This window comes from Lycium ferocissimum, chromosome 3 (genome assembly GCF_029784015.1).
Source record: "Lycium ferocissimum isolate CSIRO_LF1 chromosome 3, AGI_CSIRO_Lferr_CH_V1, whole genome shotgun sequence".
NCBI classification, from domain to species: Eukaryota; Viridiplantae; Streptophyta; class Magnoliopsida; order Solanales; family Solanaceae; genus Lycium; species Lycium ferocissimum.
The window spans coordinates 15,406,868-15,420,163 of record NC_081344.1 but is presented as its reverse complement, the minus strand read 5'-3'; the positions used below and the strand labels follow the sequence as shown (position 1 = coordinate 15,420,163).

The following is a 13,296-nucleotide window of genomic DNA, read 5'->3' as shown; positions in this document are numbered from 1 at the left end:
TCAAGCTATGCACTAGTATGAACTTGTTTTGGAATTCACACAACTAACGCAAAAGCTACAAAACTGGAGTCTCTCATTACCAACAATGTACATCCAACTGGAACAGAAGCAGTGTGACTTCATCATAAGCAAAAGATATAACTCAATTAGCATCATAAAATGAAAATAATAAAAATTTCCCTCGCAGTACATATGTTTGTATCTTTACGAGGCATACACAGTACACAAATAATGAAATCATAATAAAAATTTTTCGTGAGGCATAGTTTCTTTATAACTTTACCCAAATAGACATAGTTTCTATCAAACCTTGACTTACGAAATCGTTTTTTTAACTCTGCTGGGTTCGAACCCAAAATCTCAGACTTCTTAGACCAGCGAATAAGGATACTTTGGCCCACAAACTTTCATTAAATGAGAAGTAGGGCAAAAATTAAAGACCAGCGGTCGGTTTACGGGACAAAAATTGAAGGCCAGTCCATATAAAGAGTAATCCGTGCAAACTTGCAATTTGAACGGAACGGGCCAAGCTTAACCTTGTAGTGGGCTGGATGAGAAACAAACCCTTTTCTTGCACGGATTGGCCTTCTTAGTTTTTAATTTTAGCCCTTCGCTTAAAAAAATGATCGAAAATATTTCGAGATTTTGGGTTTGAACTCCCGCTTAGTAAAATAAAAAAATTTCGCAAAGCAGGACTTCGCGAAAATTTTACGCCTTAAGGCAGAATTTGCCTTGCGAAATTTTGCAAGACAAGTTTTTTTTTTTTTTTACTATGCTGGAATTCTACAAAAGTTAGACCTTTAAAGCTTATAACTTTAGCCCGAATAGGACTAATTTTGATATGAAACTCCGACTTGCGATTTTTTTTTAATTGGACCAGGGTTCGAACCCAAAAACTCGAAGTATTTTAGGCGAATAATAAAAATTAAAGACCAGCAATTTGAGGACAAAAATTAAAGACGACCCCCGAATAAAGGCCGATCATGCAAATTGCCCGAAACAAACAACAGTAGCCCAAATTCGAGCGGCCCATTTAGCTTAAACCCAGCTCCCCAAAACCCTCCTTCCTCTGCAACAACTCACCCCTGTTGCTCATAAAAAACAAAACAGATTTTAAATTCAATTCATAATCCTGTGTTTCAGTTATCCCTTCGTTACCTAAAACTCATTAAAGCCGGAGATATTACTTTCAAAGGTACTTTTTCCTTTTCATTTTTTACATAGTAAAATTGTTTAAATGATATTGCAACTGACTGAGTTATTCTTTCTTTGACTTCCATTAACCCCTGTTAAATCCCTCATAATATTGATACAAGTTGAGCTGAGTACACTTTACATTTGTACGTAAAAGAAACATAAAATTAAGAACCTAGGTTTGCTTACTACTGTTTCTTTTGAGAAAATTACACTCTATATCTACTGAGAGAAAATATTTACGCCATGTAGCCTATATTTTTGAGTTTGTTATCCGGCTTAGCCCATATTTGTGTATAAACACTTTTTATACAAGGTTGATACATTTTATATAATGCTTTCCCCCCGGGTATAATGTTGTATAGTATTGTATATTGGGCTACGTGGCGTAATATTTTGTGTTGGGCTCTGTATTATCCGTTTCTTTTTTCTCCGTTCCACTTTCTACGCCAGTTGGAGGTATGGAGGATTCAATTACTTAACTTATGCTGAATTCAAATAAAATTTAAAGTGTTTACTGCAGCCTCCAAGTTATTACCGGTGGTGATTAAGTTAACGAATGAAAATATTTGAAACTTGTATGTTGAAATTTTTTTTTTTTTTTTTTTTTCAAATTGTGATAGCATCTCATAGATTGAAACTGTGGGTGTATCTACTATTATGTTCAAGTGCTCTTCTTAGTTCATTTTGTGTACGAGCGACACAATTATATTAAATTACTAGAGCTCTGAACAAAGGGAACATGAACAATATGTCGTGTTAACTACGCCAACCACTGGGACAAAATAAGGAAACGCTACTTGAATTCTGCTTGGTTAATGCTTATGTGGTATGAAATTGAAACGAAATTCTATCTTTGTTGCCAGCATCAAGACATGAATTCCTATGCATAATGTGTTATTTTAGTAATTTTGGGATATTTTAAGATTACTTTTCCTGCTCAACATTTAGTATTACACCTGGACATTATGTTTCCTTCCCAAACTCAACTTTGTTATGCTAATTTGCAGTTAAGAAGTTCGAATTCAGAATCAAAGCAGCAGAAGAAGTTAACAATGGCTTCTTCAATGGTGTCGAAGAAGCAAAAGAAGAAGAAAGATAAATACTCATTGTCGGACCTCAAAACCCTAGGTCACCAGCTACTTTCTTCAAGAGCACACGTAAACAACCTTCCTCTTCTCCTTTCATTCATCACCACATCTACTCGTCCACAATATGCATTGGAATCTCTCCTTTCTCTTCAATCGTTTTTCACTCCCTTGCTTCCCGAACTACCTTCTTCTTCCCTATCGTCTTCATTGAGTTCTGAATCACAAGGTGATCCCGAGTTTATTTATCGAACGTGGGTTCGTTCGAAGTTTGACGACTTTGTGCAATCCCTAATGGAGATTGCTATCTGTTCGCAATCCGATGAAGCACTTAGAGTAAGGATTAACTTCTTTTCCTTTAAATTTATTTTCAAATTTTCTCATTTTACAGCTTGTTTGGATGGTTTTTACATTTTATTGTATCGTATGTTAAATTCATAACAACCCATTTGGTGCGGTCCCGTTGTTACCTTTTTCCCCCCTCATTTTGCCTTCGCTTATTATTTAACATTAATGTTATATTCATCAGAACAATACAATATGATACGTTATGAGACCATATGTAAAAGGGAAAATTCCGCTCTATGTCTGCTGGGAGAAAATATTTACACCACATAGCCCATATTTTGAGTTTGTTATCCCATTTAGCCCATATATTTGTGTATAAACACCTTTTATAGACTATTACACATTTTTAACAAGGTCAATACATTATGTAGAATGCTTTCCCCCTGGTATAATGTTGTATAATATTGTATATTGGGCTATGTGGCTTTTATGTTGGGCTGTATGTTTTTGTAAATTTCCCTTTTACATATGGTCTCATAACGTATCATATTGTATCGTATCGTAGTGTATTGTTTTGATGAATATAATGTTTGGATAGATTCTATTGTTTATTGTCGTTACATAATAAGAGAAGGCAAAATGAGAAAAAAAAGGTAACGATGCGGCTACATCAAATCGGTCGTTATGAGTTTGAAGATATGATACAATAAAATTTGAGTAACAATCAAAACAAATATTGTATAATACAATACAATTACAATAGTTAACAATCCAAACAAGCTGTTAAGTATGTAATATGTTTGTTAACTTTGGTTTGGATGATTAGGAAGTTGTGTTGGACACGTTGATGGAGTTTGTGAAAGTTGGAAATGGTGGGAAGTTTCATTCTTCTATTTACCACAGGCTTCTTCATAGTATTGTAAGTTATATAGTGTCCACCTCTTTAATTTATTGCATTTGTTTTGTTATTTTTTCTGCAAGGAACTTTTGGTGATGGTTTATTTGTCTTTCTGTGTTGCAGGTTTATTCCTCTCTTGAAGTAGATGATATTTTGCTTGATTTGCTCGCATCAAAGTATTTTAAGTACATTGATATCCGGTATGATGACTATGTCCTCAATTAATCATGTTTTCTTTCGCGCGTGTGGGGGGTGGGTGGGTTGGGGGAGGGTGTGCTGATAGAGTCGAAGGAGGAGATTTTAAGGAGAATGGAAGTAGCGGATTGACAGTGTTCTACATGTTTTAGTATACATTTTTACATGTCTTTCTGATCAGTTGGTTTCTTTGATCAGATATTTTACATATATCAGCTTCGAAAAGCTTTCCCGAAGTATAGGAGCCAATGATATCGCAGGTGTCACTACCTTATTTACTCCATATTGCTTTCCTGTCTTTTCCTCTTTTATTTTTGTTGCACATCTTTTCATCCCTTTTTTGCTGTTTCTACCGTCAGACAATAAAAAGGAGAGCCTAGACACCACTGATGTGAAACAGCCAGAATCAAGGTTGGTTTAAATATCTGACTGATGCTCATTGCCTTCATAGAGAAATTACTTAATGGACAGTACAAGTTTTTATCAAGTGGACAAAATGAATTTTTTCCTTACACAATTAATGTATTACTAACTATTTTTCTTTTTGTATTGATGCTGATTGTTTCTACAACATTTGATTAACTATGGTAGATAGTTGATTACAGAAAGCCAATGCAATTAATGTTGTTGTACTAAGATTATGTCATCTGCTTTATATGCGTCAGTGTGATTTCTTTAACCAGAACCTGTATTCTTTGTTCTTTCCATTTGGTCAGAAGGATAAGTTCAGAATTTCTTTTCATTTTTCTTTAGTTTTATAGAGGCACCCCTAAATTGAATATACAGATAGCTACGATGCTAGAGAAAAATAGCGTTCACAATGGATCAGCTAAGTTATACTTGCCAGGTTATTGCATCTTGCCTGTCAATTTTGATTAAATTTCATCTGCTTGATGGTCCTCAAAAACAGTATTAATTCACCTTTTAGATCCTTATCTAATTATACAGATGCAAAGTTCAACCGTATTTTCATTTCAATCTGGATTTTTTTTTTTTTTTGGAGAATCTTTTCAATTTGGGCCTTTTCATTTCCAACTTTATTATCAAATCACAGAATTTGCAAACCTTAGAGAACTGGAAATGGTTACTTTTTTATTTTGAAACTGGTAACATTGGTATTGAAAGAACTAGGGCAGTGCTAAAGCCATATTCACTGAGGATAGATCCCCACAACCAACAAAAATCTGTAAACACTTACAGTTGCCCTATCAAATCTATTAAAGAAACCTCCTCCTCTACAAACATTCTTTGCACCAGAAATGAAACAAAAGAAGACACTTCAGCTTAATGTCCTGCACATGACTACCCCTATCTTCAAAAACTCTTGAGTTCCTCTCTTTCCAAACTGTCCACCAAATGCAAGCAGGAACCAATCTCCACCATTTCTTCTTTCTAACTGTTCCACCCAGACTGTTCCAACTCTTAAGAAGATCAACTGTGTTTGAAGATCAACTGTGTTTGCAGGCACTCACCACTTGATCCCCACAATTTTGAGAAAGAGCTGCCACAGTTGGATGGTAAAAGAACAATGAAGAAACAAATGGCTATTAGTTTCTAAATTAGTCTCACAAAATAGGCATCTGGAACACCTTCTCCTTAACCTTTCTTGAGTCAAAACTGCCTGTCTTGCCACTAGCCAAGTGAAACAAAGAACCTTGTTAGGAGCATTTGTTTTCCAAATAGACTTTCTTGTGGAAACGGTTACTTTGGCAAGCCATTTTATAAACTGTGCTTTATCACTTGTTTAGATCCAGGATTTTTATCTAAGTATTTAATTTGGAGTAGAAGTCTTGCATTTTTTATCCTTCTCATAAAATGTTTGTACTGTGTATTAAATACTTCAATAGTCAGTTTGATCAACTGTAAGTGGCGGTTTTTTCTTTTGGTTCTGCATTTCACATCTATTTTCAACTCATAGAAGCAGTTCTTCTTTTCAGTCATTACCCAGGAAGTTCTAATTTATTAGTGTCAAAACGTTGCGCTCATGATTTTCCTTGCGTAACTTTGCTTTTCTTGATTTAGCTTGGACCTCTCAGTTCACAAGTTATATCATCTACTATCTCGTATCCCTCCCCTGGAAGGTTCAGATGACAAGTCAGAATATAATATGTGGAACGCTGCAGGTAATTTCACTTGACCAATTTTTGAATCCTGGCATAGTGCTTCATCTCTATTTGACATCTAAAACAAGGATAGCAACTAAGCCTCAGTCTCAAGCAAGTTAGGGTTGGCTATATGAACCTCACTGACCTTGGTATTCCATTTACTTCTATTTGACATCTACTTCTATTAATACATGGAAGAATGTTTGTCCTAGCGGATTTCACGATCCATCATTGCGGATTTTATTTTTGTTATTTACTGTTGTTCAATCTCTTCATATGAACAGCAAGCTTTTAAGAATTTACCGATGTACTGCAACTGTTATGAAATGAAAAGATTACATTTCATGGTCCTGATCTAATGATTACACTTCATGGCCTTGTATTTTGGATATTTGCAATATTTAGGCCTTTTGTGTTGAGCTGGCAAAGTAAGTCGGTAAAGACCGTATAAAGGGGGAGGATTGCGATGGGTTGATGATCAGGGTAGAAACAATCTAATTATGATTGCATTTTGAGTATCTGCACTTTTAGTCCCAATTTATTTTTTTGAGTAAAAGGTAACTTTGTATTCACACAAAAAACTCATCATATGGTGATGAGGTATAATCTTACATCCCTTGGTAAGCTGAAACTACCCTGAAAAAACTAGAGCTTACAGATGTCCTATAAAATCAACTAAAGATTCTACTTCCCCCACCATATCCGGTTTACACCAAAAATAAAGTAAACTAAGGCACTTCATCTTGATCTTTTGAGTGCTGCTGCCATTGTCATGAAAACATCTTGCATTCCTTTCTTTCCATAGTGTCCACCAGATGCATGCTGTATATTTTCCCAGCAGTTCTCCTTAGATCTTCTTTTTCCAATTCCTTTCCAGCTGTTCAAAAGTTCAAAAGTGGTCTTTGGCATGACGCAACTCACTCCAAGTAAACATAAGAACATGCTCCACAGATTTATAGCTGTTTTGCAATGTAGGAACAGGTGACCATTGATCTCTGTTTCTTGTCCACACATAAAACACCTTGAGCAAATCTGAGTACCTCTTCTCTGTAATACTTCATGAGTTAGGCATGCTCTTCTGATCACCAACCATGTAAAGCAGGCAACCTTATGAGGAACTTTGACCTTCCAGATTAGTTCCCAAGGCCAGTCTACTAGCATTAACTGATTGCTATTCATGTTCCAATAACAAGATTTTACTGTGAAATCTCCCTTGTTATGCAGCTCCCAGACAGGTCTATCAGGGCCAATTGAGGTGCCCTGGAAGGTACCTAAAATCTGGAGCAAGTTTGTTAGTCTGTCTATTTCCCAATCGTTCAAGGCTCTTCTAAAAATCAAGTTCCATCCTTGATTGCTCCACAATTGAAAGACAGTGGCATTCTTTTGAAGGCTTAGGATGTATAAGTCTGGGAACATCTCTTTTAGACTAGTATCTTCTATCCATTTTTCATTCCAAAAATCTGTTTTTAGTCCATTCCTCACCTTTATGTGCATTTTACTATTTAGCAAGGGCCACAACCTTCTAATTGTCTTCCATACACTACACCCAAAGGTTCCATCAACTTCCAAAGTGGTCCACTGATTTAGAAGAGCATATTTCTGTGCAATGAATCTTTTCCAGAGGGCCCTATCTTCAAAGCAGAATCTCCATAGCCACTTAAGTAGTCGACAGTTATTCTGTATACTTAAGTTCTTTATCCCCAAACCTCCTTGAGTTTTACTAAGAGTCACATCATCCCAATTCACCAGATTATGACCTTTCTTTTCTTTGTTACCATGCCAGAGGAAATTTCTTCTCAGTTGGTTAAACTTCTCTTCAATGCTTTTTGGAACTGGGAATAGGCTCATCATGTAAGAAGGAAGACCATCCGTCACAGATTTTATCAGTGTCACTCTGCCCCCCAAAGATCCCCAAAGATAGATACTGGCTCTTCCATCTAGCCAGCTTCCTTTCGCATTTTTCCAGCACCTCACACCAAATTTCCAATTCTTTGTTTTTAGCACCCAGGGGCAGGCCCAGGTATTTTGTGGGCAGAGATCCCACTTGGCAGCCTAAGTTCTCAGCTATCTCCTGTAAGTTCCCAACTTGATTCACTGGAAAAAGATGGCTTTTGTGCCAGTTTACATGCAGCCTAGAAATACCTTCAAAAATGGTAAGAATAACCCTCAGATGCCTGACTTGTAATACCTCAGCTTCACAAAAGACCAGAGCATCATCTGCATACAGCAGATGAGTTACTTCCATGGCATGACCCCTATTTGTTAGAGCCCTGAAACCCTTCATCCAACCATTTGTCTTGGCTTTCTTGATCATGTGATTAAGCCCCTCCATGGCTAAAATGAAAAGGAAGGGGGAGAGAGGATCTCCCTGTCTCAGTCCTCTTTGAGAATTAAAAAATCCTTCAGTATTTCCATTGATGATAAGTGAAAATTTAACATTGGATATGCAGAATTTAATCCAATTCAACCACTTGTTGCCAAATCCCATATCCTTGATGGATTGAGGTATCTTTGTTTGATTGCATTTTGAGTGTAGCTACTGAAATTGAAAGCTCATAGTTGATGAGTGATTGGATCTTTTTAGATTATAAATGCCTTACATTGGTTTTTTGGGATAAGGCATCTAAATTTATTAATGATGGCAAAACCACATATATAAGATGTATTAAAAAAAGTTGACGACCTGCTCACTTGCAGGCATGTTAATTTTTTTGTTTTTGTCTCGAAGTTGACCAATTATGTCATGTCTTGAGTTGCACGTGCCAGATTCAAAAACACAACTTGAAGTAGCTTAAGCTCTACATGCAACGACAAATCTCAAGTACCCCAAAGACAAGGCATCTAAATATAATTCTAACATATAAAAGCTATTAAGTGTTGGGGGGTTTGTTTATGGTCAAGGACAAAAGTGCACAATAATTTGGAACATCCATTTGGCAGGATTGTACAATTCAAGTTCTAGCAGTTTTTATTTTTTACTATTTCAGGCCTACAGCCAGCTGCCCGTATCATTCTTCTTGACAATGCTTGAAATATGACCTATTCTAACTTAATATTTTTGTCTTATCGCCCATTGATGTGATCTTATATTTGTGTGGGTTTAGGTATATTTACTGGAAAAGGAAATGACAAAGGACACACCGGAAAGCAGTGCAAGGATGAATCAACTAATATCAAGGTGTCTAGTGAAAAAACCTTGTGATTTAAAAAGAAACGAAATTAAGAATAGAAAAGGACGTTTTCCTCTGTGTACCTCACATTGTTGGACTGTTCTTTATGGACATCTACTGATTCTCTTTGGGTTTTCATGCAAGCTAATATTTTAAATACTTTGTAATCTTCAGGTTTTATCTCCAGCCAACATCGCAAAAAAGATGAAACTGAAATTTACTAAAGCCTGGATATCATTCCTTAGACTACCACTTTCTGTTGATGTTTACAAAGAGGTAAATAAATAGTTCCATTGACTGGATATCCATTTCATGCATTGGAACAGGGGCTTGGTACTTATATTGTCTTTGTACTTCCATTTTTTTGGGGTATATTTGTACTTCCATGATCTCTCCTCCTTTTCCTCTTCTTATCCAGAATCTCTTTATTCAAGTTGGGGGAAGTGATTCTGTCATATTACACCTTGATTTTGATTTGACATTTAAAGTTTTATAGTGCATAGCATGTTTTGGTGACGAAATAGATATCCGTCCTATGGCTAATAATGCTTCTATATGATTAGTATTTTTCATGAATTTATCTTTATCATGAAAGTGTGCAAGATTGTGAAGCTTTGTTGGTGATTCTGTTTTTACTCCTGAAAAATGATTGTTATGATGTTTTCTGTAACATTTTCTCTTTTGCTTTCTGATCTCAGGTTTTGGTGAACCTTCATCAAATTGTTATTCCCTATCTGTCTAATCCTCTCATGTTGTGGTAATACATTGTACTTTTTTCTTGTGTCTCATTGATTCTATTCTTTCAGACTTGATAACATTTGTTGAGTGACTGCAGTACTTTTTCATATGCAGTGATTTCCTAACACGGTCATATGATATTGGTGGGGTAGTCAGTGTGATGGCTCTTAGCAGTTTGTTTGTTCTCATGACACAACATGGTCTTGAATACCCCAATTTCTATGAAAAGCTCTATGCTCTACTGGAACCTTCTATTTTTATGGCAAAACATAGGGCTAAGTTCTTCCAGGTAATAGCAAAAAATTTACTTTCCCCTCTTTGTATTGGTTGCTATTTGGACGATCAGGTTGCTTTCTGGGGGGTTATAGTTTGTGCTTAGAAGGTTTTGGTTTGCGTTCTGATCGACTTAAGCTTCTATATCAATCCCATCTGTAACATGAATTTTCACCTGAGGGCAGGTGCTTCAGCTCAAGTGTATATTTTGTTGCATACTTCAGAAAAGTGTGAATTACTGTATAATTGTATGTGATGTTTCTTTGAAGAGCACACTTAAAATGCAAAGCCACCACAAACTATCTTGGAAATGTTCTGTATATGCTACATTTTCTGCATATGGTTTTAATTGGTTTACTGTCATCTCTGTAGTTTAGGAAGTGGAGGTCTGCTCTTTCAGGTTCGTAAAGTTCATCGTAGTTCCATCATTGATTCTTTGGACGAGTATGAATACTGAACTTATGTTATCAAGCAGAAAAAAGTGATAACTGAATTTTGTGATATTTCGTGTATTGCTCATTGAAAAGTCAGCTGATTTTTGAGCAGTAAAATATTTAGAAGCTGTCTGTGCAACATGGTTTACTTGTCAACGAATTGCTTTGTTGTTTTTGGTGGAAATATCCTTTTCAATATGGTAGATCTAGTTATTATGTTTACGGACACTAAATACAGAATGTCACTTGCAGCTGCTTGATTCGTGCCTGAAATCACCACTTCTTCCTGCATATTTGGCGGCTGCTTTCTGTAAAAAACTCAGTTGGCTATCGCTCGCCATCCCTCCTTCAGGAGCATTGGTCATTGTTGCTCTAATTCATAATCTCTTGAGGAGACATCCTTCAATAAATTGCTTGGTGCACCAGGTAAGACTATGGAGTCTTGTCCTACTTTTCCGCTAAAGTCCATTGTTTGAGATGTCGTAGCTATGCGTGACAGTGAAGGATAAGGTGACACTTAGAGAACCCCAGTGTATGTAAAAGACAAATTTATTGAGCAGTGGAGTGAAGCGGATCTAAATAGAGCAGAATGGATGTACAACACTCATATTGTTGGTTTATGAATGGATAACAAGCACAAGTGCAAATATTTCCGCTTGGATAATGTCATAGTAAAGTTTTTTGCCTGCCGCCTCATCACTGTTAGAATTGTAAAGCTCACATTTGACATTAAAAATCTTTGTAGGAGGATGCTAATGAGACTACTGAAGACATTACAGGAGCAGAGAGGGGGACTGATGGTAGCACTGAAGACTCCAATGCCAGCAAAGAAATATCGAGCGTCAAGCCTGGCATTGATCCTTTTGATGACAAGCAGAAGGATCCTTTGAAGACTAATGCAATGAGTAATTTTCTTGTTTCATGAGTTGTCGTATTATAAAGTTCAATATCAGCTATCATGGTCTCATGCATCTCTCCTGTATCTCTTCTTGTTTCTTTCTATTTGAGTTAAAACAGCATTCCAAGCGTCCAATGCAATGAGTCAATGAGTAATTTTCTTGTTTCATGAGTTGTCGTATTATAAAGTTCAATAACAGCTATCATGGTCTCATGCATCTCTCCTGTATCTCTTCTTGTTTCTTTCTATTTGAGTTAAAACAGCATTCCAATGACCTTATAACTGTAAGCTTCAGTCGTTCAACCGATGTAGTGTCGAGAATTTTGCCATCTCCTCTTTTTTCCTTTCTAATCAGTCAAAAGGCTCTTGATAGTTCCAAGTCAACTCAAATTGGTAATTGTCCCTTTCTTTTGTTATTATTATTACTTTTTTTCGGCTGAGAACTTCTTTCTTCTTTGGGTGGAATGGGAGTGCCGAAGAATTACTTGACCTTTCTTAGATACAGGATCTTTGCATTCCTTTTTGGCATTTCAAGTTTTGTTTATTAGCTAGACCAGCAATCTCAGTGTTTCCTCAATGTAAAGTTTTTCATTCATTTAAAACGTTATTTGTGACAAAGGTGATGTGTTAAATTCTACCATTTCCAGGGAGCTCTCTGTGGGAGGTTGACACACTCCGTCATCACTACTGCCCGCCGGTGTCAAGGTAAGTGTATCATATGATTGTAGCTTTTCCTGTATCAACATGCATATCTGTTTGCTCAATTCTGCCTTTCCGCTAAGTCTTATTTCTTTCGCGTGTTGTTAGATTTGTTTTGTCCCTTGAGACTGATTTGACAGTCAGAGCTAAAACTACTGAAGTAGCCGTCAAAGATTTCAGTTCTGGTTCATATGCAACGATTTTTGGTGATGAGGTAATGTTCATTATGCAACTATATTTGATTTGGTTATAATAATTCACTTGTCGGTTGACAATACTTTAAATGCTGCAATGGCTGACATACTTTCTTCAGTATCATGTTTTCTTCTTTAACGAAGTGTGTCGCTTGGCTAAATGACCTGAGTTTTCCATTTTCTCTTTTGGGGTTGTCATAGTAAATTAAATTCTTTCTGGCATTTTAGGTTTTTGACATTCCTTTTTCTGGTTTTGGCATTTTAACTCCGTTTCCTTGTTGTATGCTGGCCATCTGCCTCAATTAGACATGTTAATGTTGCATGTAATGACATTCTAAATATGATACTTAAATTGCAGATTAGGAGGAGAGTTAAACAGGTTCCCCTTGCGTTCTACACAGCAACTCCAACTATGTTATTTCCGGAGTCGGATTTTCTAGGTTGGACTTTCAAATTGAAGGATGAGGATAATACTGGAGTGCTGGATAACACGTCAAAAGAAAATGGTCATATTTCTGCAAAGCGAAGTCGAGTGGAGAGCTCATGATTTTATTGGAACGAAGTGGTTCTTGATCTTTGTGTGACCTCTGTAATTCATGATTCTTTCAAATTTCTTATTTCTTCCTTTCAGGAAGCAAAATTTTGACAATTTCACTAAGCTGTACTTTAATGCTGAGTGGCCTGTAAGCATTTGCTTTTGATAAAGTCTTGTATCTGGTAACTGTAGAATAACCAAGACTATTATCAGGGAGAGGATATAAATTTTGGGAATATTTACTGTAGGCCCATGAGGTCCAAAAAGACTAACTGAAGAATACCAACAACATACCCAGTATAACTAAAGCTCGGAGGAGAGTAGAGTGTCTGTAACTACTTTATACCTACGTTGAAATTATTTAGATATACCCTTGGCTCAAGTAACCGAAGAATACCCATTTGAAAAATATTACATTCTATACCAGACTTGGGAAAAATATTTATAAACATGCTTAGTAGGTACATATGTTGCACACTTTCGAGGTATGCTATTTACATGTATAGTTATATACCTAAATAGTATACCATAGTGATTCAATTATTCTTCTTGTGCCAGAGAGGTGGAAGGAAGCCTCCATACCTCAC

General features: G+C 36.3%; 1 protein-coding gene across 4 annotated transcripts; it reads left to right on the top strand.

The window, feature by feature from the left end:
* The first annotated feature begins 1,086 nt into the window (after positions 1-1,086).
* Positions 1,087-12,981, top strand: LOC132049851 (protein NUCLEOLAR COMPLEX ASSOCIATED 4). 4 transcript variants are annotated; one of them, XM_059440812.1, is made up of 16 exons: positions 1,087-1,195; positions 2,205-2,618; positions 3,397-3,489; positions 3,592-3,668; positions 3,862-3,923; positions 4,023-4,074; positions 5,686-5,786; positions 8,873-8,946; positions 9,113-9,214; positions 9,637-9,695; positions 9,791-9,965; positions 10,636-10,809; positions 11,129-11,288; positions 11,929-11,986; positions 12,089-12,194; positions 12,533-12,981. In XM_059440812.1, exons 2-16 carry the CDS (start codon positions 2,250-2,252, stop codon positions 12,719-12,721), a joined length of 1,851 nt encoding a protein of 616 aa, XP_059296795.1. In that variant the 5' UTR covers positions 1,087-1,195; positions 2,205-2,249; the 3' UTR covers positions 12,722-12,981. The 4 variants fall into 4 exon arrangements, 3 of the variants coding, with proteins under 3 accessions (XP_059296795.1, XP_059296794.1, XP_059296796.1); XM_059440811.1 differs by lacking the exon at positions 1,087-1,195 and having other exon boundaries at positions 2,116-2,618; XR_009413160.1 differs by lacking the exons at positions 1,087-1,195; positions 12,533-12,981 and having other exon boundaries at positions 2,114-2,618; positions 11,163-11,288; positions 12,089-12,170.
* Positions 12,982-13,296: the final 315 nt, after the last annotated feature.